The sequence below is a fragment of the Ammospiza nelsoni genome, chromosome 5 (assembly GCF_027579445.1).
Source record: "Ammospiza nelsoni isolate bAmmNel1 chromosome 5, bAmmNel1.pri, whole genome shotgun sequence".
Lineage (NCBI taxonomy): Eukaryota > Metazoa > Chordata > Aves > Passeriformes > Passerellidae > Ammospiza > Ammospiza nelsoni.
The window spans coordinates 20772508-20800506 of record NC_080637.1 but is presented as its reverse complement, the minus strand read 5'-3'; the positions used below and the strand labels follow the sequence as shown (position 1 = coordinate 20800506).

Sequence of the window (27999 nt, the reverse complement as noted above, 5' to 3'; positions counted from 1 at the left end):
AAGGAGAAAGATTATGCAGAAGATGAAGAAAATATAAAAATAACAAAGAAATTAAACCACTAAATAAGCAGACAAGATTAAAAAAATTTCTTTCTCCCTTTCTCACAGTGACATGCATATAATTCTCTCCATCTGTTCTAAGGCCCAACAACTCTCTATTTCACAGTTGAGGTAAATTATCAATTTCTTCTTCAGGCATCAAACTCTGATGTTCTTTGAGGTTCCTCCTTCGTTGTCAGAATTGCCAGCATTTCTGAATTGTACACATCTTTGAGTGCTATGGTGCCACCATTTCAGTTTCTTTCACAGTTGTTCCCAAACACTCACACTCACATCTCAAAGGAAAAGTTCAGCACCTGAATTATGAATTGCGCATCCTCTGTTCTCTGAATGGGCTTTTCTAACAAACTGCAACAGGCAAGTTTGAAAATTAATGCCTTCCTCTTGTAATTAGAATGATTCGCAGTAGTATGAAACAAAATGCTGCAAATAAGGTAAAAACCAGGGATGGATCCACTTCCCAAAGCTACAAGCCTACCAGCACAATGCTAGGAAATATCAGGTATGATACACAACCACACAAGGCTCAGGCTGCTATCTCCATACAAGTCCTCCTGCTGCCTTGAGAAGGCTGACCTAGAACAGAGGCTAGACAGAGTTAAGAAATAAAGCAGGTATTTATTAAAAGGCCTTAATGGATACACCCTGGGCAGCACAAGAGCCTGGACAGAGCTACACCCAAGATGAAAACCAAAATGGTCACAAAATGCATGATTCGTCATGAGTTCTCACACTTTTATAAGTTTTGGTCCATTTGCATATTTGGTAATTGTCCAATTACGGCCCCAGATTATGAAGTCACATCCTCCCTGTTTTCTCTCTTCAGTCCACAGTTTGTCTTTCTGGCCCTGAAGCTTGTAATGGTTGTCCTTGGTCCCAGGCTAGGAAAAGGAATTGTTTTGTCTAGCTACTCTGTGAAAAGAGATTACCAGCACTCAGAACTACACACCTAGGCAGCACAGAATCTGAAAAATATGAAAGCTAAAACTTAAGGTATCACTAAAATTCATCACAATTGAATTCTATTGAAAATATTTAATCTTTAAAAGAGGAAAGTAATTTCAGAATTACCTCATTAAGGTCAATTTACGTAAGTGATATAGACCAAGATAAGTGGAAGAAGATATGCCAGTAAGGTCTAAAAGTTTTTTATGGGGTCGTACAATTAACAAACCACTGCATGCAACAGAAAAACAATCAAATGGGTGGGCAACACATGATTTGGGACAGGATAGAAGTAACATTTTATCTCCTTTTTTTCTCTCTCCTCTTTGGAAGGTGTGAATGGACAATGGACCTAAGTTTGCATACCATATTTCTCACAGCCTATATTACTAATCTATCTGTATTTGAATTATCAGTTCTTAATTGTGGGAACATTTCTATACCTATCAATTCCAAGTGACAGTGAAATCTCACAGCATTAATACAATGCTTTAAAAAAAATCTGAAACTCTGCAAATGGCCTAACAAAAGTAAAATATTCTCTGATTGACTGAAGACTTTGCTTTTTTTTGAGCCCTGAAAACCATTCAGCCTCCACAATCGCCAGATGTTTCTCCCCCACCAAAGCCTGCCATCTCACACAATTGCACAGCTGGAATGGTATCTGTGTCCACATAGCTGTTGTGCATTCTTACCTCAGTAACCAAGAATTTATCTGTTGGATGACATGAATACTGCAAAGTTAAAAAGGAGCTGCTTTAACACCTGGCTGAGGAAAGCCTATTGATCAGAAAGAGGGGCTTGGTTTTAACAATTGTTAGAAGAACATGGAGCTGGTTTAGTGGTGAACATGGCAGTGTTGGACTAGATGATCCTAGGGGTCTTTCCCAACCTTAACAATTCTGTGAATCTTTGAACACAAAAGTCTCCTCAAATAAGAGAGGCCATCAAGAAATCTTCTGAACTAGGAAAGCTTATGTTAAAGGTGAGATTTCCACAATACAAACCATGGAAATAACTTCTTTCTTGAATGACAACTCATCAGGATCCAAATATGCTCCATTTCTGATGTCATCATACCGCCAAAAATTATTCTTTCAATAAAGCTGAATAACCCATCCCTGTGATATGTGTGCAGTAACTCATTAAACTATTTTTTTCAAGGGGTAATTGACCATAAATGTTCCAATTTTTGAAAATATTTAAGATAAAAAAGTTCTAGAGGAGCATTAAATTTGCATTTTTCTCAGTGTTTCATTCTCTTGTAGGAATTGATATAGCTGTCTTTCAGGAAATACATAACTGTTACATGGTGAGTTTACCCAGCTCCTGCCTGAGATTCTACTTCTACAATCATATCTTTGATTTTAAGGAAGAGGTTAAATGCCCAATTTAGACAGTTTCTGCTGGAAAATAGTCCTATAGGAGGATGAATCCATTGTCCAGAGACATGGAAAACTACTAGCCATGAATGTCAATATTTTTATCTGTGTGATTCATCATAATCAGGATGTCATTCACACACACTATCATTATTCTCCATCAACTGTGTGCTCCATCAGAAGTATTTACTGTTCATGCGTGTACTGTACACAATAAAATACTATACACTGCTCTGATAAAATACATCTTTTTTTCTGGGTTCCAAATCATACATTTTTGTCCTCATCTTAAGCTATAGACTTATGGGGGGGGTTTGTTACAGAGTAACACTTCTCTATAGAATGTAGTTCCATTACAGTAAATATAATTTCTAAAATACTTAGCAACATTTTGGTTGTAGGGAAAATGGTAGAAAAAAACAGGACTATGTTATAAATGGAACTGTTGCATATTAGAACTGAACCAGTTTGAAATTTTTGGTTACGTGCATTTGACTTTTATTTTAGATAACACACTAAAGTATTCTCATTGGGTGGAATAAGGCTTAATTTTCTTTTCTTTGAATTGAAAAATGGACTGGTTTAATTTCAATTCCAAATGCCAAAATCCTTTTTAAAATAGAAGACTGATCTTCTTTGCAGGTCTGCTTCTCAAGAGGATTTCCTGAATAATGAATTAAGAATAAATGTTTTGACCCTAATTACATTTTTCCCCGCTTTCCAAAATAGGCTCCTTATGTGTAACAGCAGTCATTTTAAATGCTTTCCTTCACCTAAGATTAGGAACAAGGGAGAGGGAGGGGACTGGGAACAGTTCTCCTGAGGCCTACCAGTGCAGGCCAACACAAAGGCCTAAGGCCCAGCTCCCACAGCATCAGGTTCCCTTTCTCCAGGCTGCCTGCTATGACTCTCAATGATTTCTTCAGTCCTTCACCTCCCACTTAGACTTTCTATTGTGAGTTGGAGATCAGTAATACAAAGATTAGAGACAGGAGGGGGCATTGGAAAAGGCAAAAGATTTTTCTCCAAAGTCATCCTTTGTAGACCCGCATACAGGTAGGGATTAAGAGGAAGGAGATTTTCTACAGGAGATTAATGCATACTGAGACATATGTACATGCATGCTGCAAACCATGTCAATATTTAAAAAATGAATGCCCAAGAGAGCAGGTCTGTATGAATGTCAAAACCAAAAGAATAGTGTCAAATCATCATAATTTGATCAGAAAGTCAATCACATACAAAGTTGAAGAACATATGATCAATGAAAAGTTTTAATAACACATGTTCTCCATTAACTCCCTACTCTCTAGGGAGGTATCACAAAAACACAAAGTGCAAGCACTTAAAATTACTATTTGCTTGCGGGGCTTACTATGGAACATTTCTACACAGGTAGAAAATATATTTAAGACATTCTTTAGGTAGTTAGAATAATTCATAGGATCCTTCAGCTATGAAATGCTACTGAGTTCAGTGCAGTCCTGCACTGATGCATAAGTAGCCCCCATACAGCCTACCTTGCATGACTGGAGCTGTATTTCTAAATATTGCCCAGCAATTTCTTTGTATGCACAATTACACCTGAAATGCTTGATCATAATGTAATTAATTCCTAACACTGAAATAAGAATTAATTTTAACTACCATTAAAAACTTTTGGAGCACTTTGAGGAAAAAAAAAAAAAAAAACAAAAATAATCATAAACTTGTTGGTGAATGAATCAATAAACTGAGCTATAGCAAAATGTACAATCTCATAAAAGAGTTACTAAAGACTTGAATATAATGAAAATAGTTTGAAATTTTGAATAGCCACATTTCAGGCAAGCAAACATAATACTGAAGCATCAGCCAGAGATATTGTAAATGACCAACAAGAACAGAGAATCCCAAGAAGAGAAAGGATGCTTGTCTTTATGTGTATGAATTCTCTAGACACAATTTGAAATATGAGTACAAATGAGCACCTTCATAATAAAAACCAATATATGCTCAGATGCAGCTTTCTAAAATTGAATAAAAATAAATATATACACCAAGGAAAAAAATTAGTATAGGATTTTTTTTACATTGTTATTTAAGGAGCACTGTAAAAAGGTGAGGAAGGTGGTAAAACCTCCATTCATATCCTAAAAACATGCTTTCTTGTTTATAATGTCACATGTATTACTGGAAGTAAGCATAAAGCATTTATGTTAAAGGCTCCAAAAGCAAGAGCCAACATGATTCAATACTACAGTGAAGGAGGTTACAAGAAATTTTAGTTCTTTTTTTCAGAACAGAGATTCATGTTAAAAGAGAAAAAAAATAAATATATATATATTTATATGTACATACAGTGGGGAAAACAAAACCACATGACAGCAGACCAAAAGAGCGATATGCATTGTAGTCCACTCTCAAAAACAATTTTGCTTTCATTGGTACTAGAACATTTCAGAGGATAGCATTGTTGAGATCAAATTCTTGGTTGGTTACCCTTTTCATAGGATGTTCATACTTCTTGTCTCTATTTCAAGGTTCTCTTCAACTTGACTACAAAGCTCTGCTTATTTTCACCCTACTCATAAGATCTAACTCTTATCTTCTGAAGTGAAAAGCAATGTAGCTTTCCTTCTGATCCTTCCTTTAAAGCTTTTCTTATCTACTCAGCCTTTGATTACTGACCACTCTGTGATTTCCACAAAGAATCAAGTTATGACTCTCATTGGGGGGCCATATCCTCTCAAATCTCATAACTCTTCATGTCAATAAAGCAACACTCACGTACAGCATTGAAGGTCTGGCTATACATCCTTTGTATTTTATCTCTGTGAAACTAAGTTGCAAAATCTTTGTTCTGGTGTTCCAAACCCTATTTCCTTTATTATCATCATAAATTACATGTAAGATTATTTCACAGAGGAATCGGTAAAAAATTTCATATTAAATGGAAAGTGACTTTAAAAAATTCAGATTTTTATATGAAATATAAAGGGTTATTTCTGAAATTGAAATAACTGTACATGATGGTGTTTGGTCAAAGGTTGGACTCAATGATGTTGGTGGTATTTTCCAACCTTAATGATTTTGTCATTCTAATATATTCTTCACAGTGGTTCTGTGAATTGCAGAGATTCGAGCAATTGCAGATATCAATTGCAGGTATCACTCTTCAAGCCAGCACTCAGAATGCTCCTAAAACTGCCACTTTTAGAGTCCTGGTCAATTTTTCAAAATTTAAAAGGAATAAAATGAATTTGTTGCTTGTTTGCTGCAGTTTCAAAAGCCATAGTCAATTTAAAAAGTTACCTTGAAGTGCTTCTAGTGCTGGAAATTATTTGTTCATTTCAAGATGAGAGAATAATTGTTGATCTACCTGAGAGTCTTTGAAGAACTGTACTTTCTAGAGTACAGCTCAGGAAAAAGTCCACCAATAGTCAGAATCTAGCCCTAAGAGTGAAAAAGCACCCATATTTTCTGAGCCAAACAATGTTTACGTGGCACTTAAATTTCAGTGGACTCATACAAACAGGTTTGTGATGTGCAAGTGCCCCCTCTTTTTTCTTCTTCTTTGTTTGAAAGAATAGAACAGGAAAGTCTGTTCAACAAAAAAAACTGAAAAAAAATCAATCTCTGGCCCAAATATATTATATTTAAGCACATGGAAAAATAAAGAACAGATTGGAAACAAGGGAACCCTGAAGAGCATGACCTCAGCACACCACCTGCCCCATCACTGCAGAGCTTTGAAGGCGTTTGGATCTTTTAATTTTGTGGGGTCGGGTGGAATGTATGTAGCACATAGACCTTCCCTTTCACTGTTTTACATTTTAACAAAGTAAAAAATCAACCAAGACCATTCTTGGCTGCCAAAACTTCAGTAAATTCTGAGTCAAGCAGAAAAACCCCAGAGCATTAAACAGCCATTGCCTACTGTTATGACCAGAGATACCACCAAAGGATGCACACCTCATTCCACGGTGTTGCTTTAATAATCTGAAAGTCATCTATTTTCCACAGGGTCTGTGAGATCACAACACCAGCTATATTTGTCTCAGTGACAGCTCACACACATTATGTAGATTCATCAAAGTTTTTGAATCCCTAATTTCTCTGTCTCCTGGTACCATCTCTTCACAGCATGAAAGGATTTTAGCCAGAAAAATTAAATATTTTATTTATTTAAGGCAAAACCTAAATATAAAACAAAAATGTAAATATTTTTCAACAAGTCATTTTAAAATAGTTTTGCATAAGTCCACAGGATATTGCATCCTTGAAATCTGGGGTATTATCAGTAAGCAAATTGTCACATATTCAGATCTGAGGAATATTTTCTGATAATCTGTGTACAGGGGACTGTCATTTATTGACTTCCATTCTATTTCTATGTGTGAAAGTGCCTGTAAGAATGCTAAATTATCTCTTTAATTAATATACATAATTAATATTAAAAAAATATTAGCATTATCACCATGATTTTACAGGAACCTGGAAGGAAGATTGCTTTGTTGAGAAAGCGATGATCAGAGCAACCATGGAATGGAAGCCATTTCAGCTGGTTTGAGCAATCTAAAAGTGGGACACCTGATCCAATTTAGTCATCTAGGACTATTTGCAATCTGTAAAGAGAGATGGGCATCCTCACAGGGTAAGTCATACCAGTCTAAGCAGTTTACAGAGACATATGGAGGTGGCCTGCCAGAAGTTGGAGAATTAAGTAAATCCATTCTCATGAGCTCCTTCCAAGTTCAAGCCTGCAAGCCCTAAATATGCATTAGTCCAGAGTCCAAATCATTATGCCCAGTCATGCAGTTTAACCAATGTGAACTCAATATAACAAATATACCTTTTGTCCCCCATACACTGATTTTAACACAAATTAAGGACACCTGTGCTTCTACCTGACCTTTCATAAGAGCCCTTCATACAAAAACATCTAACTCAAATATTGGATACAAATAATATTCTAGAAATACTGAACTATAATTGGTACATTTAATGGCTACACTTAACCATTGAAAGACAAATTCTGACCTCCTTTCCTACACTGAATTATACTAAAGTTCATTGTGTACGTCCCATTGATTTTTCATGGACTACTTCTGCAATAAAAATTCTACTTGGTAGATTTAAAAGCATCTACATCTGTTTACAGGTGACCAGTCTGAACTCCCTTCCACAAAAGATGAGCAATAACTTATAAATCAGGGACATTTCACAGGTGAATAATTACTCAATGTATTGAAAATGCTCATGATAGAAAAGCAATCCTAAGTATTTCCATTGCTCCTTGATGAAATAACTTCATTTACCCTTACTAATTCTATAATAAAAATTAATATAATTATTAAGATATATAGGTTTGCTTCTGGCGTTGGTAGTCTAAGATCAAAATAAGTTGAAATCTATTTTAATATCAAACAATTAATCAGAATAGAGGTCACAACAGAAAGATAAATCATTTCTTTTGTTTCACCATTTGCTTTTCCCATTTTCTCATATCTTTTAAATTGCTTATATCCTGTAAATCAAGTACTAACTAATAGAGAAAATAATATTCTGTGGGAACTTTTGCATCAATAATATATTTGCAAGTCACACCATTTCCCCTCAAAGTCTTTTGCGTCCAATGGATGTGATTGGTAGCAAAGATTCCCCAGCCAGCTTAGCTCCTGCTAATGCTGCAAATCCAACTATTGTGATTTTTATGTCAGATTACTGTACTCACACAAAACAGCAATAGACTTTTCAGAAATATAAATAATATGTCAAAAGTTATTTTGGGTTTATGCAGAAGATACATTTCAAATGGGAATCAAGAAAATGGCAAGCAACAACAAAAGAATAGAAAGAATAAGAATTACCCTTTCTAACTCTTATGCCTACACATCCCACTTACAAATCAGAAAGAGGGAGAGCAACAGCTATTTCTGTGTACTCTAAAACAGTCCCTCCTAAGCATTAGTGCCTCTTGAGAATTGTGCTAAATTCATGTATCTCAACTGCATCTGTTCTGATTTTCTTAATTTTCTGTAGGTCTCATCAAGAAAAGAAACTACTTTAGGAGTGATTTGATGGTAATGGAACCATTACTCAAACAAAATAGCAAGTCATTGTGCCACTAAAAGATTCACATTCTGGTTTTCAATTTGTCCTAAAAACTTTTCAGAATGTGATTGCATACACACCTGAGTAAATTTACTTCCTCCTATTAATATTTTTAGGGGTAACTGTAATTTCAAAGAGGTTAGTTAAGAAAATAAATAATATCTCTGAGAAGTTCCTAGGTATGCATGGTTTTTATTATACTGCAGCATGATTTTTTTCAGTGGAACAAACAGCTCATTTTGATGGAGCAAATTGAAATTAGGCTAATTGACACAGGTCTCTACACTTTTGGAAACACTTCCATCTTTATTTTTAGAAGCATGGTCAGACATTATAGGCAGTTAAAGGCTGATTAGGATTGCAGAGTAGTTAGAATTCTAACCATACAAAAAGGGGGGAAAACTCCTTCTGCGGGGATGTACATGAAGAAAATGCATAATCAACATTTTTGTTGAGGTTTTATTTCAGAAACGGCCATATTAGATTGATGTTTTATTAAAGGACCCCATTTTGCTGTTCAAAGAACATAATGGATGCCTTCAAGGGATTCTGTGAGTAAAATCCAGAACAAATCTCAATTGAATTTTGACTTCTTTTGTCAGATTTGAAGCTGAAGCTGTGTTTTTTCCTATTAAAACATGATATAGTAAGTGACTTTCATGTTACATTTCTATCTGCTTAAGCATACAAACACAAACATATATCTGCTTGTATAATCACACACAAACAAATACATACAAATACAAAAAGAGGACTTCTGAAATTTTTGTTAGCTTGAAATCAAATATTAGCAATCTATGAGGTTAATGAGAGAAAATCTAAATAGATTTCATTTAATTCCCACTATTCTCTCTTTGAACTTCATCATTAATGGTGCTTTCTTTTACTATTACTTTTTACTTTTCGGAAAAAGTGATGTTGTATGTTGTCTCTATTCAATGCAATTATTAAAAGAGTATTCTGCAATATCTTTGCCTTTTAAATAATTGTATTCATTCTTTTGTAGCCTTCTTAAGAAAGACAAAATCTAGAAATTTCCATTATATGGGACTGACAAGTAATAGATCAACAACCAAGAGTCAAAGCGAACAACGAGTCTGGTCAGTCCTCATTATTTCTAAGTAAAGCTAAATCTTCAACTACCAAAACTGGCCCCATGGTAGAGTCACCTGGGAAGCTGAGGGTAAGGAAAAATTATATATGAAGATGTTAAATTTAAAGTAGAGCAAGAGGCACAGAGTCTCTGCCATCTCCTGAAACCACCAGGCAAGCACTTTCTCTTGAAGAATCAACGGGAATCAAAGGATGAAAGAATACTCTCTCTGCCTTTACATTTTTCTGCTGGGGCACAGGAATGAATGAAAACCTTTCCATCTCCTCACTTCCCCTCCCCACAGAGAACCCAGCTAGAAAAAGATTACTGAAGACCCCTGAAAGGATCATGTCTCACTAAAAATGTTTTCAGTGAATATAGAAAACCTACACCTTGAATAAATGTGTAAAGTAAAGCTTCTTGTAACCTCTACATATGGTTTAATCTTGGGAGTGCTCCTTTCTTTTCCATTTTGTTGTAGTAAGATGAATGAGTTTCCTCTGCAAAGGCCTTTCTTCTTCCCAAGTAAAATAGTTAAAGGGTAGTCATTGAATTATTGTTTCATGCTTACTAAGTTAATGACCAATTTGATATTTTTTAATTCCAGAAAAGTCAGAACAAGAAATTCCTAATATTTTTCAATGAACTATTCTAATATTGAGGATTTGATCAATGTACACTCACATTCAGAAACACAGAGACCTAGCTTCAAATCAATAGTGGCAAAAAAATTACTTTTTCAAAGCTTAGGTGAATCATTGCTTTCTGTAACATGGCAAAAATCAGAAAAGAAACAAATGGGAAAATTCAAAAGAAACTTATTATTTTACTTATCTCCAGAGCACAAATTCTTATAGGAATAAGAAGAAACAGCAACCACAAATAAACAGGATTTCAAAATTCAAATAAACTGTTCAAGTTATTACAATGCTAGACTGCAATACTCAGTAATGTATAAGAAAAGAAAAGGTAAGAAGGCTTATACCCCTGTGTAATTCTTAACCTTAAAGGAAGATAAATTCCTTTCATACTTCCAGTGCTTAAAAGACTCTTGATTTTACATGGAAAATAAAAGAGAGAAAGGTTTCTCACTATTAAGCATTTTCTAGTATCTTCATAGGGAAAAAAAAATGCTTGAAATTGGATTAGACCAGTAGCATCCTCACTGCAGGCAGCAAAAATTTATAGCTTTGAATAACTTGACTAAATAGAGAACAGGGATATCAGTTTTGTTGTTGGGAATTAAAAATGTTATATGAGAAAAAGAGTCAAGTACCTCCTAAGTAAGATAAACAGAAAGGCATAATAAAATACATCTCAAGCCTGAGAAAACTTTATACCTATCACTTTGCCTTTTGATATCATTGGAGAGAGAGATTTTCAGAATGTGCCTGTATTTTGAGCTTTTGGATTTCTTTCAGTGTACTACTGCCTACTGACATCACAACACCACAGAATCACAGAATCATCAAGGTTGGAAGAGACCTTCAGGATCATCTAGACCAACTGTCAATCTGGTACCACCATAATCACCCCTAAACCATATCCCAAAGTGCCACATCCAGTCACATCTTCAACTCTTATAGAGACAGCGACATGACTTACAAATTGAACTCATGGGCAAAACACAAAGAGAATCTTATTTTCTGCAGTGAACAGATAAAAATACAGGAAAATTAGAATAAATTATGTTTTTACATTTAGTCTTCAAGTTCTGAACTAGAGATGGGAATACAGAAGCACGGAATCTCAGAATGGGTCAGGTTGGAGGGGACCACAGTGGGCCAACTGGTCCAACCTCCCTGCTCAAGCAGGGTCACCCCATAGGACGTGGCACAGAACTGCATCCAGACAGTTATTGAATATCTTCACTGAGGGAGACTCCACAACCTCTGTGGGCAACCTGTTCCTATGCTTGGCCACCTGCACATGCCTTTAAAGAACTGAGCTGAAAATCAGGACTGAGATGCTACACACAAAATATCAGAGAAAGCCCACTGCAAGGAAAATGGCAATGGGGAAAGACCATAAGAAGTTCAAGGTTTTCAATACAAAGTTATAAACAACTAAATGTAACAGCTCTTATATTCTTATTAAAATTTGGAAAATCGGAAAATCATTCATTTTTTTCACTTACCACCATTATTTCAGAGCAGACATGGCCATGAGGAATGCCTTTGGCCTCTCAAGGAAAAGACAAATTCATGGGTAGGATGCTCTTTAATTTTTAGCAGACATAGAAGATCATAGTACACACACAACTATTTTGAGGACTGTGATATGAAGAACCAGCCAGGATTTCATTGTTGCCTCTCTTTTGTGCATGAGAGGCCCTGACAAATGAACTGGGGTGTGCCAAGAGAATTTGCGATTCTCTGAGTCTAAATTGGGTTGGAGGTCATTCCCCCATTCTCTACCTATAATATTCCTTAAATCACAGGAGATTTATTTTGAACTTACTACCACCACCACCACCTCTTAATTCAGTTTACTTAAAATTACCATATTTTGGGTACCTTTGTTATTCAACACTTTAAATTTGAGTTAGATAAGCACAGGGATCATGAAGAATTGCCACTTTGCGTCAGATCTGCTTCTGTTCGAGTGAGGACAAGTTCTATTGTGGCAAGCCACTTTTAAGTGGTTTTAGTCAAGAGTCCTATCACTCATAGGTACTTTGCAGAATAATTCATTGGTTTTTCCCTGCTTATTAAAATGCACATGCAATTGCCATATGTGACCTCCCATGTCTTTGTCCCATCACTTAGCACCATGTTAACTTTCTGGGCACAAGAAATATATTTTCTTTCTATTTTCAGGTTCAAAGAAAACACCAGAATTTTTTTTCCATAAAATATAAAGATATCTGTTTCAAATTAGAAATTATTTTGGATCAAGATACAGCCTATGCATTTCACACACTACTTTTGGTAATTCAATTTGACAGATGAGGCTGAGATAAGTCATGCAACCATCTGTGGTACCATTTAGAGCTTCCTAAACTACAACACATACACCAGTCATTCCACCTGAAGAACTTAAAAAACTGACCTATTAGCCACTTAAAATAGCAATAACAAAATAATCCCTTTCCACATGTGGGTAACTATCCAGCCATGATTTACTGCTATATGAATCAAGGTCAAGGAGTAAAGGATTAGAGTAATGAGCTATCATTTAGCTCAGTGAGGAACTGAATATTACCCATTTTTTTGTGAAATATGTGGTAAAAGACAGAAGACAAGCCTTTGCTGAAATGACAGAGGGAATGCATGGCTCTGATATTTCTGTGTGAGTTGTATCTGTGACTTGTGAAGCCCAGTGCAGTAAGTGTTTGAATTGATGGCACAATACACATACAATAAATCTGATGCTACAGAAAGTGCAGGAATCCATGTTCTTGGAGACTTCAAAGTGCTTCTGTGTGACAAGCCCAAAAGAAGTGGGGTGCTGGCAAGCAGAAAGCTTGGAAGGGCACCCCTATAACAAAGGCTACATGAAAGTGTCAGCAAGCAGCCAGAAATCTTGGGACAGCAAGTGAAAAAAAATGTTAATGTTCCATGGGGAAAATATTTTTTGGTGAAAGAAGAGACTACCAGGAAAATCAAGGCACATCACAGACAACTTATGTACGTAGTGCAGAAAAATCGTGTAGTGCTGCTGGCACTACTCGGAGATGGTGGTCACAGCCAGCAATGCTGGGAGTGGTGGCAGTAATTAAGGAAATGACACAAGGAGCCCTGATATTAGGTAAAAATGTCTACACAAAAAGTAACATAATCAATCTGCTGTAGCCACAGAAAGTAACACTCTCATTATAAACTTGTCAAGTAACACCAAGAAAGCAACATCTTTGTTGAGAAGATCAAAGCCAGCTGCTGATGTGTCTGCTGTATTAGGTGTCATGACAATTGCATCTGGGTATGATGCCTGAGCAAGCACGTTTACAAAAACTAGTGACAATTACTTCAAGTTTTTGCTCAAACTTTTTAGAGCCTTTCAGCTTTATAGTATGATACAAGATCCTTCTTTTGTACATGGGGACAAGTAATAAGAACATATTGATTTGCTTTTACTTTCATCCTCAAACACAGTTTGTAAACTAAATAAGGAGTTCAAGACTTGATCTATCATCAAGACCTCAATAGTTTAAACATAAATGTAATTTTCACTGTAAATACTTTAGGGTAAACAATATGAAAATTACCATGATGCACACACTTGCTAAAAAAAAATCATATTGACAACTACAGAGAGGGTGATAGAGGAGGTCATTGAAAATATAAATGGAATTGAACCACTTGCACTGGTCTTAAATAAAATCTGTACCATCATTGTATTTGTGCAAATTAACTACTAAATTTCTCATACATTGTCCATGATTTTTTTCTTCAGGCTAAAAAATGTCACTCTTTTCTTACAACTCAGCATTATGCATTGGAGAACTGAAGGGAGACAGAAAAGTGATGAAAAGAAAGCAGCTCCTTTCTGTCACTCCTATAAACAATTTACAGATAATGTTTTACTTTCACAGTTACCTGTGCATTTCTTGATGTTGCTATTTCTTTTTCCATGTGATCCTAACTTGCATCCAAAATTCTCCTCCCAAAATTCTGCAAACCAGACATTTCTTCGATTGTTAGCAAGTGTTCTGCTCCGAAAATATCTATCAAATCCTACATTGAAGAAAAATGAAAGAAGCGTTAAAATATGATACATAAAAAATATAAATTTAAAGACAGTAACAGATTTTTTATAAATATAAGAACAAGAAAAAGCTTTAGATACAAACTATTTTATGAGCACAGTCGCATTTAAGGATTAGACTTCATTTCAAGGCCACATAAAATCATGGGGTAGCTCTTTGTTGAGCCAGGAGACATCAAGGACACCTATAATTCTGCTTCTATTTATATAGTTAATGACACAAGTTGAGAAACTAAAGATTCTTACTTAAACCTGGTGATCACCAGCCTTACCCCTGAAAAGCTGTCATAATGAAATCATGATTAACGTATCCCATCTGGATTAGCTCCTTACAAATATTTCCCTGTGGCTAAATTCTCCATGTAACATCAATAGTGTTCATTTTTCCTAACCAATTACCAGTTTAGCACACTTAGCCAGACATATGAGATGTTACTATATCCAGTACCCTCACAGGAATAAGGTACTGCAAACCAACTTCTACTTCATCCACCAAGAATCTTTCTTTATACAGTAACTTCTTAAAGTTTAGGAGTGGAAAGCGGGGCACAGATCAATCTCCTCCCCAGAGAATAATCTGATTAATTATCATTCGTACAATACTCTCCTTATTTGTCCCCAAGAATGACCAAGCTATGGTTAAGAAGCTCTCAACTCCAGTATCACCATTATTAGACAATTACAAGCCTGCCTAATTGCAGATTCTGCATCTCCTCATCTCAACAGATATATCAAATTATTGTCGTATCAGGCAAACTCAGGTAACTTGCTTGGAAAGATTTCCCTGAATTCCCTGCAATCAAGGACAACATGTTTTTAAAATTATTTTTAAAAATATCTAAAGTACTTGAACTTTGACAGAAAATGAAAGGTTTGTGCCACATTCATCTTACCATCTATGGATGTTCTTTTGGGTAGAATGGTTACTGCTCCTTCAGCAATCTCCTCCTGCTGCTGGACTGGTGAAATTTTTGACCCCCAGCTGTCTGAGCCAATCCAGAGGAAATGTCCAGACTGATTCGCTTTTTTGGCTGCTTCCAGTACTCTCCTGCAAACAAACAAATGACCAATTAAACAAATTCCATATGAGAACTTGAGAAACCCAGCATTTATTTTGGCTATGCATAGGCTTACAGTAATTAATTAATCTATTATTTTGACAGTCTAAGGCATACTCAACAACAGCTGTAATGAACTCAAGATACAGTAATACACAACTTGTTTCATCTTTAGCCATGTTTTTCTAGCATTCTTATTGGTTTCTTCCTTTTCAGTTGCCAAATAACAAAATAACTATCTACTGGCACTGCACTCCTAGGAGGTAGGAGAAGTCTGGAACTACACAGAATAAAGGACCAGCTCACTCTAGAATTACAACTCCATTTCTTATCATCAGATTTTCAAGAATTTCTACATAGTATTGAACCTGAAACTTTTTTGTTAGTCTATTTTCTACCAGCCAACCAAGCATCTTTGTGAAGAGGAACATCTCCAAAACACAAAATTAGGAAACAGGCACCTAATATCATCTTCATTCGCGAACATGATCACTGCTCGAGCATTTGGAGTTTCCAACAAGCGCTTAATGATCTTTTCAAATTCTCCTGGTCTTGGTTCCCGAGGGATTTTGAGTGACTGAGCAATGCAAACACCTCCTAGGAAAAATTAAAAGGATAAAAAAAGAATTTTAATACAGTAAATATCCACACTTCAAAAAATTCTTAGCTAACCAGGCAAGCAGACAAAGCGAGGTGCTAATCTGACATACAACAGCTTGGTCAAAAGTAACATTATCTATGTGTTTTGAAACATTTTGTACAGGCTCACACACTTATGCTGCATTAAAGAGTATAAAACAATTACCTGCTACTTTACATTTTAAGTACTTTTTTCAACAACATTCTGAGACCTGTTTTCAAGCACCACAATGGTTCAGCCGGACCAAGTTCCCCAGACCTACCTAATCCATGGCAACTGAGAACCCAGCCTTGCCACAGCACTGCATTAGCCATGGATCCACAGTTTTACAGCCACCTTGTGTTCGTGATGTGGCTCTTTGGTATCAGGAACTGTCACACACCTCTGCTTTGTCAGCAGAGAGTATGTAGCAGAGAATATATACGGATCACTTTTCACTGTTATTATGACATTGTTAAATGAGTTGTCATAATTATTTAAGAAGCTTTCATTGAATATTCCAAATTACTAATCAGTAAATTAACACAAACTCAAAGATTATGTTTCTTCCTGACAAAGGGTGCTGATTGAAATATTTGAATTTTACCTGTCAAGTAAAAAGGGTTGATTTCTACAAAAACTTAGTGATTCCTTACAGCTTTCATAGACCAGTTCAGGGGAATCTCTACTCTCCAATTACAACACTGTTATCTGCTGACACGGTGCTGACAAGTTTCAGCATGCAAGAGAAAAAATTCTTAAGCCTTTTTCATGAATCACTGAGTCCATATTGCTACCAGTTTCCAAGACCATAGTTGATCTTTCTGATTGCTTGCTGATTTGCTAATTTTAATTATTTTTTTCTCTAAGAACTATTGCCTGATTCTCATTACTACCTCGAACACCAGCAATGGTTGTTCTTGAATTTTGTTATTCCAACCATAAGAGCCTATTGGGAGGAATCTAATCACTAATAAACCCAGAAAATTAAGAATATGAGAAAATATTTAGCTCTGACCAAAAGTAACAAGTTACTAGATAAATGCAAGCAAATTGTACATTTTGTATCCCTTCATCTAAATACTTCTACACTGAAGATTGTTTTCAGTGTGAATAAGAATCTGTTTTAAAAGAGATATTCTATTTTTAATGAGTTTTAAAAGAGGTACTCTATTTTTAATGAATGCTGGTATTTATCTTCTGATGTATAAGATCATTTGAGACACATATGTTTCTTTGCATTAAATGCAGTTAGTCAACCAAAGTCACAGTTAGATGGCTGTGTTGTGTATGGGGAGGCTTTCCAACATTCTCATCCATCTTGTTCCTCCTATCAAAATGTTAGAATTCTGTTTTTCCAAAGTACTTCACAAATTAGGTTGATGAACACCTTCAGTGGTAGGATTTGAACACAAACATGGGTCCAGCCAGGTGAAGCTTGGCGTGTAGATTAATATGAAGTTCTTACCAAGATCCATTGTGTAAGCTTTCTTAAGCTTAGTGTATTTAATCTTTAAGCAAATTAAACAAAATAAAGGTATGTCTGAAGGTACTTTTCTTATTTTATTAAAAAAATGAGAAGGAATGGTTCAAAATTGTTCCAAATCTGTCAGTAATTAAGACGCACTAGGACAAAGCACTTTAAGACCTGCTTTAACTTTTTGATCAGCCTTGATTTAGTCAGGCAGTTGGATTACATGGTCATCACAGGTCCCTTCCAACTGAAATATTCTATTCTATTCTATTCTATTCTATTCTATTCTATTCTATTCTATTCTATTCTATTCTATTCTATTCTATTTTCTATTCTATTCTATTCTATTCTATTCTATTCTATTCTATGCTATGCTATGCTATGCTATGCTATGCTATTCTATTCTATGTAATATTTTTTAAATGCTGGGAATTCATTACCAGATTTTGTGCTGCCGTTACAGAATCTCATTGACTTCAGTAGCTCTCTGAAAAGGCAAATCCTAAACTTGAATCAAGTTTGGACATGACATAAATGAAGCATGGAGTTTATCAACTGCCAGTGTAAAAACAACAACTCTCAAATTTCATCACCCAGTTTTAGTCACAGGCAAGAATATCACCTTTTCAGTTATGCATCAATTACTTGGGATATTTCATTGTTATTTTATTTGATTGAGAAATTAATTCTATAGTGCAGGCTTGTCCTGAATTCTTCTCTGCTTTACATGCAAGAAAAATTATTTGCAAGTCAGAATACCTGCCATTTCTAACAAAAGTTGTTTGTATGTAGGTCCTTACCATCCATAAATAGCGCAACAATATAACATAAATAATTTACTCTTATATGCTATGAAATGGAATATAGAAGCTTTTTATGGCAACAAATTTCTTCACATTTTTACAAATATCCTGTCTCCCCATGATGGAAAACTAATTTGCCAATAACAAGCCTTTATAGCAGATGATCCTTATATTTACCAGGTATTTTTGAAAATCCAGCAATGAAAAATGGACACTTTACTGTGAAAAGCTTAAACCAATTATCTAAGCAGATATTAGGCTATAGTGATAGACACTTCAAAGTCCTTTACTTTCTTCCTTAAGTACCGGGGCTGAAATGTAAGAGAAATATTTAGCAGATATCCTGTAAATGTAACAATCAGCAATTCACTGTCAAAAAAAGAAACGCTCAAAAAAAATGCCAAGCTCTCAGCTGTCCCCGAAGTCATTCAGCACAAAAAGTAAAACAGATCCTAAAAATGATATAAAGGAGTAATTTTTTACCTCATACATTTTGTAAGTGCATTTTTCAACTACTTCTACTCATGCAATGGCCCTTAAGGAAAAGAAAATCATTCTACCCACATAAAAATCAAATGCAAATATTACAAAATGCATGTATATAATGAACTAGGTACATCCATCTACAATATTTGTGAAATGGATATCAAGCAATGAGGAACTGCAGTATCTAAAAAGGCTATTTTCAGTGAAAATAGTGTAGAAGAAACATCATTCCATCATTGCAGCAGCAAGTTCAGTCATGACTGTACTGTGTATCTTGGCTTCTCTGCATTGAAGAATGTGTTAAGTACGACCAAGAACAAAATAAAACGCATTTCATCCTCGTTGCTACATTTATAATTAATTGGGAAGGCTATCTCCCACTCACAAAACACTTTGTATACATCCCTATCTATATATGGCATATACAACTGTTGCTCAAAAAAATAACAGGGTATCAATTTTCAGCTAATGATGAATTGCTGGAACCACAAAGGTATTCACAACATTGCAGTGTCTAACCTCTTGGCACCCTGCTGCCTTTGAAATCTACAGCCTGGGCTAAGTGCCCAGACACAGAGAGAGATAAGCCTTGGAAAAGGATTCCTGTGAGCCAACAAACTAAATAAGGAATAATTATTCCTCCAAAATAGGTTGCAGAGGTACTAAAAGGACAAGTTTAAGGCCAGTAGTTAGGATTAATCTTGTGGAGTGTGAACAAAAGAGAGATTTCCCCAAACCAAGAATAAATAGGGCTTGAGAACAGATGTCTCATACGTGATACCAATGGATTTACCACTTGCTGCAGAGGTGCCAAAGGGCACATGGTTCAGACATCTAAGGTCTCAAGAGACTTTATGGCTCTGAATTTTAAGAACAAATTGTATTTCACTCCATCAGCATTTCTGACTGACTTGGCATGATGACTGCTTGTCTCTGTTGCTAGTTTCTAAGATCCTTCATTGTCTGGGGATGTACTTTAAAAGAAAATGCATTGGTCTAAATTTCCCTTGGCTAAAATGATGATAAATATAGCATTTGTATAAGGAAATGAGAGCTAACTTTCCTCTTACTGAAAATAAAATTATATGTTTAAGCCACATCAATTAAAAGGACGTATGACGAGGCTTCAGAGAGTGCTGCACTAAAGTTACTGAGGAAAAGAAGGGAGAGAGCCAGACAGACTAATTTCAGGTAGCAACTACAAACAGGCATCAGTAATTGTACCCACTGCCATGGTATCCATTCCCTAATTCACATATGACAGGTGAAATTAACACTTTGCATCTATCATACATTTCAAAGACATTACGAGGGCACTGAAGGAAAGTTGGTCTTTGGCTACTGTGGAGGAAAATAAAGCCTTACCACCAAATTCTGCTAACCCTCTTTCACCTGTTTTCAGATTTGTAAAGCCAAGGCTGTCCTCAGCCAGCCCAGAGCTTGATTGGAGGAATAAAACAGTCGATATGAACTACGCTGTGTCAGTGCTGACAAGTATCCATTTGTCTTCTGTCCAGCAGCTATGAAGTGCCATAGCCAGCACCTGGGGCAAGGGGATGATAAAGAGAGGCAGAGCAGAGGTGGGAGCTGGAAATCAGGCTCAAGGCAGGAGCTGTCTTATTCCTGATAAGGGGCTCAGTCCAGCCACGCCATACCGTGGTTACAGCTGGAAATTCATGTGCTTTTAAAAACAGACCTGGTAACCAGACCTGGTCTACAGCAACACGCTTTTATCTATGTTGAGATAAAATCACATCTTAAAAAAATTGTTCCAGGCTAGGCTTGCTTTGCTTACAGGTACTCTGTATAACACAGCTTGTGGGAACACAGGTTATCACTAAAGAAACAAACATAACCAAAGCTAAAGAAAAAAAAGTGAAATATTTGAAGATATTGTCAGTACAGTGGATAAATAACTCTTTTTTTGGTGGTCTCACAACAATGAGACAAATGGAAAAAAGAATGGATAGGTAGTACCCACATAATTTTAGTAGGTAAACATAATAATATGTATATAATCTTAAATATTGACTTTTGCCTGTGTGGGCTTTGAAGTCAAGATGCTGTGCTAATTGTAAACCATTAAATACTCAACTACATGAGTGTGTCAGAAGACCTTGCAAGTGCATTTGGAAAATAGCAAGTAGACTTGGTAGAAAATTTGTACAAACAAATTAATTTCCTAAAAAAAAAGACTGAATCGTGAAGCTCAATGCAAATAGCAAGGCTGAATTGTCTCTCACCCCAGCTAGGATTCAGCACTACCTTATGGATCAGCCAAGTAGGTTATGTAAGAATGGTCCCTGGTTTTGTACTGAGAAAGCTGAAAACAGGTTTTAGTTCAAGTGATCACTGCTGGGACCTCAATCATATTACTCAGAACCATTTTACCCTCTAAACTATTTCTCCACATAAATATAAATAGCCTTAACATTGTAATAGGGAAGGGATGAAGCTATGCACTTTGACAATCTATTTGTTAGCATAAGGAGGTGTACTTCACCTGACTCAGTACACAGCACTGCAAGTCAATTATTTATGAGAGCTTCATCACAAATCCCATTGTTCCTGAAAAAGCTCAAGACAAATAGCCAGGCCATATCTGGGATCCAGTCCTACCTGGCAGGAATTTCTCAGCTGCCTCCAAGTACGCATGTCCTTTTTTTACTATGAGTTATAGGTCACTGGTCATTAGGCCAACAAAATTTTAATGTAGGTCTGCGGAAAGTTTCCAGAACACATTACAGAAATATTTGAAGGCAGAAAAGTTCCTTTTCCAAGTAGAGGAACAAATGTCAGAGACTCAGGAGAATCCCCAGTAGGAAACTCCTTTGAGACCCACAGGGTGCTGCTGCAGGCAGACAGAGCCTCTGTCTGATGGAATACTGAACATTTCTGACAACAGGACATGACACAGAAGAACATAAGGAAAAACACACAAGTGCATTTCTCCTCCTCTTCCAGTCGTTCCACTAGTTATATTAAAAGTCTGGAAAATCTAGACCCAGTTATATTGAAAGACGGTCCCAATTGCCAGGAACCTAGATCAATATGAAGATTAATTAAGATACTAAAAACAACAAGATGGTCCAAACTCTAGTTCTGTTGACAAAAATCAGAAGATTTATGCCACTTAGTGAATCTATCAAGACATTTTTTTAAGCCAAGAGTTCATTATTCCTCAAACTTGGATGGTAAGAAATCAGAATGTTAAAGAAAAGGTAAGTGATTGTTCTGCATGGGACTTTTACTGGTGTTGATAATCAGTCACTTCTAGCAATTATTATTTATACTAAAACCAACCTGCCATCCTCTTGCCTGCCCCTAGATTGCCTTAAGAATAATTTTCTAGAGTGTGAGCCAACAGGGAGTGGTACCTAGGAAGATATAATTACAAGTTGAAGATAAAATTTCTCAAGCAATAATTCAAAATTAAATGTTTCCTTAATGCCAAAGTACTGTTGCTGGGAGGTCTGAATGCAGCCATGCATTTTATCCAGAGCTACCTTTACTCAACTACCCCAAGAAATGATACTCTCACTGATGCCACTGTGCAGACTTCAGGGTAATTTAGCTTAAAGAGTAAGAACCTGAGCATTCAGCATGCTCTGTGGTTTCCCCAAAGCCAATGCCGTGGCATCTTGCCTGCTATTCACATCCAAATCTGGTTAAGTAAAATCCCATTCCAGTGCACCTCTTTTGTTGCAGTCACAAACTACCTGTGCTACAGAAATAAACCAAACTCTTCTCATTTCCCCAGAAGATCACCAAATATCTCAGCAAAAAATTCACTGACTTATTTCTGCTAAGGCAGTCAATTCTTCATCCAACAGTGGCAATACTTTTTGATGCAAGATAATAGTAATAAAATAATTTTTTAGAAAGTAACATAAACAGGAATTTACTCTGAATTGATAAAAGTGGACCTTAATATCCAGCACACTTCAATATAATGGAGGATGGGAGATTATTTTACAACCTTTGAACAGACAAATCACATTCTGCATTTCAAACTCATATATTGGTATCTTATTTCCTTCACTTAAGTAAAACTGCAGCTCCTCAAAATCCCTTAATATTTATTACAAAGATTTGTTTTATTGCTCATGCAGGTTGGTGATGCTTTTTCACTAACACGTCAGGTACAATTACGAGCTTTTCTACTCAAAACTAATAGCTGTTAAGAGATCAAAGTCTCCCTTTTTGTATTAGTGTTTCAGAAAAGGATTTTTAGCAAAGGGTTTATTGCTGGGTCTTACATTTATTAATTTTTTTGCAAAAAACAAAATTTAGAAAGCATAAAGCAAGAGCATGAATGAACACACTATATTCTGATGAATACAACTCACCCATTCCTTTTGAACCTGTGTTTCACATTCCTGCATGTACTCACAGGCACACAGCCATGCATATTTCACAAGCACATGTGCTCACACAGATCCTTACACTGTGGTCCAAGCAGATGCTAATTCTAAAATAGAAAAGGAGAGAATAATCCAGCTCTGCTCCTACATGAGACCACTGGCTACTGGCTTCAGTCATCAGAGTCAGTTTCTGAGGTGACATGAAACAGCAGAGATCTGCTATTTCGCACTTCCATTCTGAAAAGTAAAACACTCTCTTTCCATTTACATTTTTTTTATCTTCTCCCAGAAGAAACAGTTCTAAATGTAGCACTACAGATTCTTAACACCAGCATCTGATGGAAAATAACTGCAAAGAATATTCCCACCATTTGCAGACCTACAGATTTTTTTTTCAGATTTGAGAAAAAAAACCCCAACCTACAAACAACACATTTTTTATACTTTGATTTTTAGTGCCATTTGTGTAGATGAAAGTCAACTTTCACAGCCTTGAAAGTGAAAGGCTAAAAGAAAAATCTCTAGCAGAGATGCTTATGAATGGGTAAAATCAGCTAGCCACTCAAAAAAAAAAATCTGAAAAGAATGAACCCTGGGAGGTTGTGAGAGAGGATGTTTCCTCTCCACAGTGACTCCATAGATATGTACTTCATATAGGATATGGGATGCCCAGTCAAATTCCAAAACAGTGTAATTGAAGTAGGCTTCCACTTACCTTTACTGGTCAGCTGTTGCAATGCTTTCAGAGCTATGAGTTTTTATCATCACAGTGGATATAGATATTTCCCTCTGGGGAAGCATTGTTCTTGCTACTTGCAGATTTAGAACTTGTAGAGGCATAATAGGAAAAAATAAATACACTGTTATTTTCTGTTTCCTGGCTACATGCCAGTTACAGCCTTAATGAGGAAAGGAGACCCTCTATATTTTGGGTTTGTTGTTTTTCTCTTTTTTAAAGTTCTGGAGAACCTAGGTTACGAAAAGGAATTTGACCAATTCTAAAATATTTTCAAATTATGATTTTAAATTGATATCAATGCAGATTATATAAAAGTAAATAGCACAAACTCAAAGCCTGGCACATGGTTACCTAAAGTATTTTCCTCTAAAAGTAAATTTGCTTCAATATGGCCCTAATTCTTTCCTCCATGTCTCTACACTTCTCCATATTAATGGGCCTGACTAATTGCAAAGATTTGGATTTGATATTCTGGGTAGTTGAGATGCTAATAGCCAATTCAAAGACATTGTAGAGAAAGTTCAGACATAAAAATCATCAGTTGACCTCCAAGTATAGGTCCCAAGTCACAATCCACAATAGTTCATAGAAGATTGTGAAGATGACACAGGAGCTTATAGCATTCTTTATAAATATGTTTAAGCAGGAAAATAAAGTCCACCACAAGAAGGACTGAATTTTCCTAAAACATTTATTTCTAAATAAATATAATCTTTCTTCTTTTAGTATACTTTGCTCCCTGGGGCCTCTTTAGTTTATCCGTTTTTATTCCGTTCTCCACCTTGTTTATTTTAAATATTTTACTGGTGTTTTAAAAGACAGTTTTCAGTTAAGTTGTCCTGGGTTTTCTGATTTTAATAGTAGGCTACTATCCTCTATCTCCCTTGGATTCTATAGTGGTGTTCAGGAATTGTACTCAGTCACCTCCTTTGAACAGAAATTGGGGAACCCAACTTTTAATCATGCCTTCGAAGAAAAATAGCAGCTGTGATTAATGTTCTCCTCCTGAAACTTCTTGATCTGCTTTTGAGAAGATATTCTTCTTCTTTGTGATCATAAAATTATCCCAGTTTTCCTGTATTCAAAAAAAAAATTAAAAAGTCCTTCTGCTTTTTGCTATCTTCAAGAAGATATGTAGCAAAATCAATTTTTATCTTTCCTCATGTATTTCTGTAACCTTAAACCTAAAAATTCAATATGAGGAATTTATTCTTAAAATTAGGTATGTGTTATTTAGTTAAGGTTATCTCTATTCATCCAATATTTATTTTCTTGTAATTTGAACTATCAAAATGGTTTGCATATAAAGAATTACTTAACTTTAATGAAGATAAGTCTGAGTTTGACTAGGGATGTTTGAGCTTGAGTGTGACATTCAAAAAAAGCCTCAACTTGGAAATTAAAAAAAAATAGTCTCAAAAAATAACAGTCATCTAATTCTATTTCTGAAACTGCAAAAGATAATTTTTTTTCTCAATATGAAATTGTACACACACAATTCTGAGGAAAACCAAGAAGGGATCACTTCTGACGGGGAATCTTGTAGGTAAATCTAATGCCAAGAAAGCAAATATGATATAGATTCACAGTCTCCTACAACAAAATGTTGATGCACAGGTATAAAATGGGGTTTACTGCATAAAATCTCTACAGAGCCTGCACTGAAATTAAGCCCTTGCTAACACCATTCAAGTGTCCATTTGCAGCCTGGTGCTCAAGAGGCTTTGTCTTCTTCCATGGAAATTTTCATCAGGAACCATGATGACTTCAGCCATTCAGGAACAAGTTGAAGTTTCCTTCTAAGCCACAATTATCTTAGAGATAACATCATATATGAGGAGCTCTGCTCATCAATTAGACCAAAAGAGTAAGGGAAATTTTCACCATCTACTTTGGCCTCTTCCACTTAAGGGTGACTAGAATATTTTTCAAAGGTCTAGCTTAGCTTTTGGAAAGGCAACTTCATTAAAAATTAGATGTTTTGCACTTGATTGAAAATATTTTAAAGTATGCAATGAATTAGTGGTTGGCTTTCTAATTTTAGCAATATTAAAACATAAAGAATAAATGGCATTTTTTCATGGATAGTTTTGAGGGTTTGTTACTTCTTTTTTTTTAATTCAGTACAAAATAATATGTCAGCACTATAGAGTCAAAGCAATTAAATACCTAAGAAAAAAATGTTTTCTTTTCTTTATGTATTTCTGAAATTTCACAAAACAAATTTCAATATTTAATTTCTTTTTAGTATCAGAGTCTTCAATATAATGGAAATACAACATCTCATTGGTTGTATATGTAGTGAGTCAAAGAACGCTACCCTGTAATGTCTGGAACAAATGGTTTCCATGAAGTGTACATAGTTTAAAAAATAAGCATTTTTTTAAGGCATGAAGGGTGGCCCACACTGCTATAGAACTTTCTGAAATTGTTTATAATCTTCTTTACTGAAAAAAGTCCCTCTTAATCCATTTAATTTTTAATGTTTCTAACTTCAGTTTGTAAACAATTTAGTCTGGTTACACCTTTTTCACCAAAACAGATGAACAGATATCCACTTCCCTCATTCTTTCAAACACAATAACTTTTATATTATTAAGTTTTGTTATCAAGGTATATAAAAAATTAGGAAGGCTGGCTTTATTTTGTTAAGTATCTAGGCTACGAGTTACATTTCCAAAAATTCACATATCTATATATATCCATTTTGATGTTAGCACCTAACTATTTATCTGACTTCAAAGTTCTTTGAGAGCTGCACACTTGGGATAAAAGATTAACTGAATTCATAAAAGTCTAGAGAAAAAAAAAAAAGAAAGCATTTGGACAAAAATTACTAACCAGGAGACATCCTCAGACAGCTGCAACAGGCATGAGAATTTATAGCTGAAGGAAGGCACTGCAAAGTGTTCAGAAGACCTATGCGTCCAATCAAAGAGGGATTGCAAACTGAACAGAGGATGTAAGGCATGCAATAACAATGTAGAATCATTGGGACAAGAGTAAAAGCAATGAAATATTTTTAATTCTGGAGTATAATAAATGCTGAAAAGATACTTGCCTGTTCTTGGTCAATGTACATGCATCAGTGCAGGTGGCTCAGTGAGCAGCTGCAGAGAGAGCTTCACAGTGAGCTCTGGGGGACAGGAGCCTGAGGCAAGAGGCACTGAGCTGGTGCCAACCTTCTGCACAACAAAGGGCATGGGGACCTGTGTCACTGCCAGGTGACTGGGCACTCAAAATATAAAAGGTAAGGGATCCTTGTCTGACTGTGGAGTGAGCATAGGGCATGAAGCAGGGCATCCAGGAGGTCTGACAGTGGCTACCAGAGAGGCTCTGGGATGGCCAGACAGGAAATCTACCTTAACATATAGAATAAATTGCAGAAATACAGCAGTGTTTACTTTTATTGAATATCTAATTACATCTGGGTTTTTTTTGTTTGAGGACACAAATATCAAATTAATCTTCTGAATTAATCCTACCTTGTAAATGATACAGCAGATATGTACTAAGGATTCTGGATAGGAGGACTGATGTGTTATCTGATACAGATCATTATTTCTGTAACAGTGGGAATGCACTTGCCTTACTGGGAAAGGCCCAGGAAACAGAATCAAATGTTATGCAGTGTAATAGTTGGACTAGGACAGGATTTAACCCTACCTATCCTTTTTTCAGATGCTGGAAACATGGCTTCATTTTCACTAACGTCATGAAAGGAACAAAGGTTCTACATAGCGTCAAAGTCAGAAAAACACGGCAAGAAAGCTGCTATGCATGCAGGGAGAAACAGAAAAACCTGCTCTTCCCATGCAAGTGCACAGCTAATGTAAAATCTCCTGGAAAGAATGGCAGCCAGTGGGAAGAAGAGGTTTTGCTCTCCTAGTGCAAATTTGGAAAGTCTCAGCTAGAATATATGGATCTCACTCAACCCCATCCAAGCTGCTCAGATGCATCCAAGTGACATAGGATGAATGGTTGCAACTTTGTTCAGAATTAACACTACAGTAAAAGGGAAATCTAGACACCTCTACTAATGTAGCTATCAAATGAAAGAAAGACATAAGACATGGAAAACAAAACAAACACTAGGAGGATGGCTGGACAACAGTTTAATCCTTTCCACAGAGCAGCACTCATCTATGTTTTACTTGCAAGTAAATGATGAAA

At 35.8% G+C, this 27999-nt stretch overlaps 1 protein-coding gene across 1 annotated transcript in view; it reads right to left on the bottom strand.

The window, feature by feature from the left end:
* Positions 1-27999, bottom strand: part of GRM8 (glutamate metabotropic receptor 8) — a 319010-nt gene that overhangs the window by 159624 nt on the left and 131387 nt on the right. Inside the window, exons 4-6 of the mRNA XM_059472506.1 lie at positions 15803-15938; positions 15177-15331; positions 14115-14252 (exon numbers count right to left, since the gene is read on the bottom strand). Coding sequence (XP_059328489.1) covers positions 14115-14252; positions 15177-15331; positions 15803-15938 — 429 coding nt within the window. The remainder of the gene's footprint in view (positions 1-14114; positions 14253-15176; positions 15332-15802; positions 15939-27999) is intronic.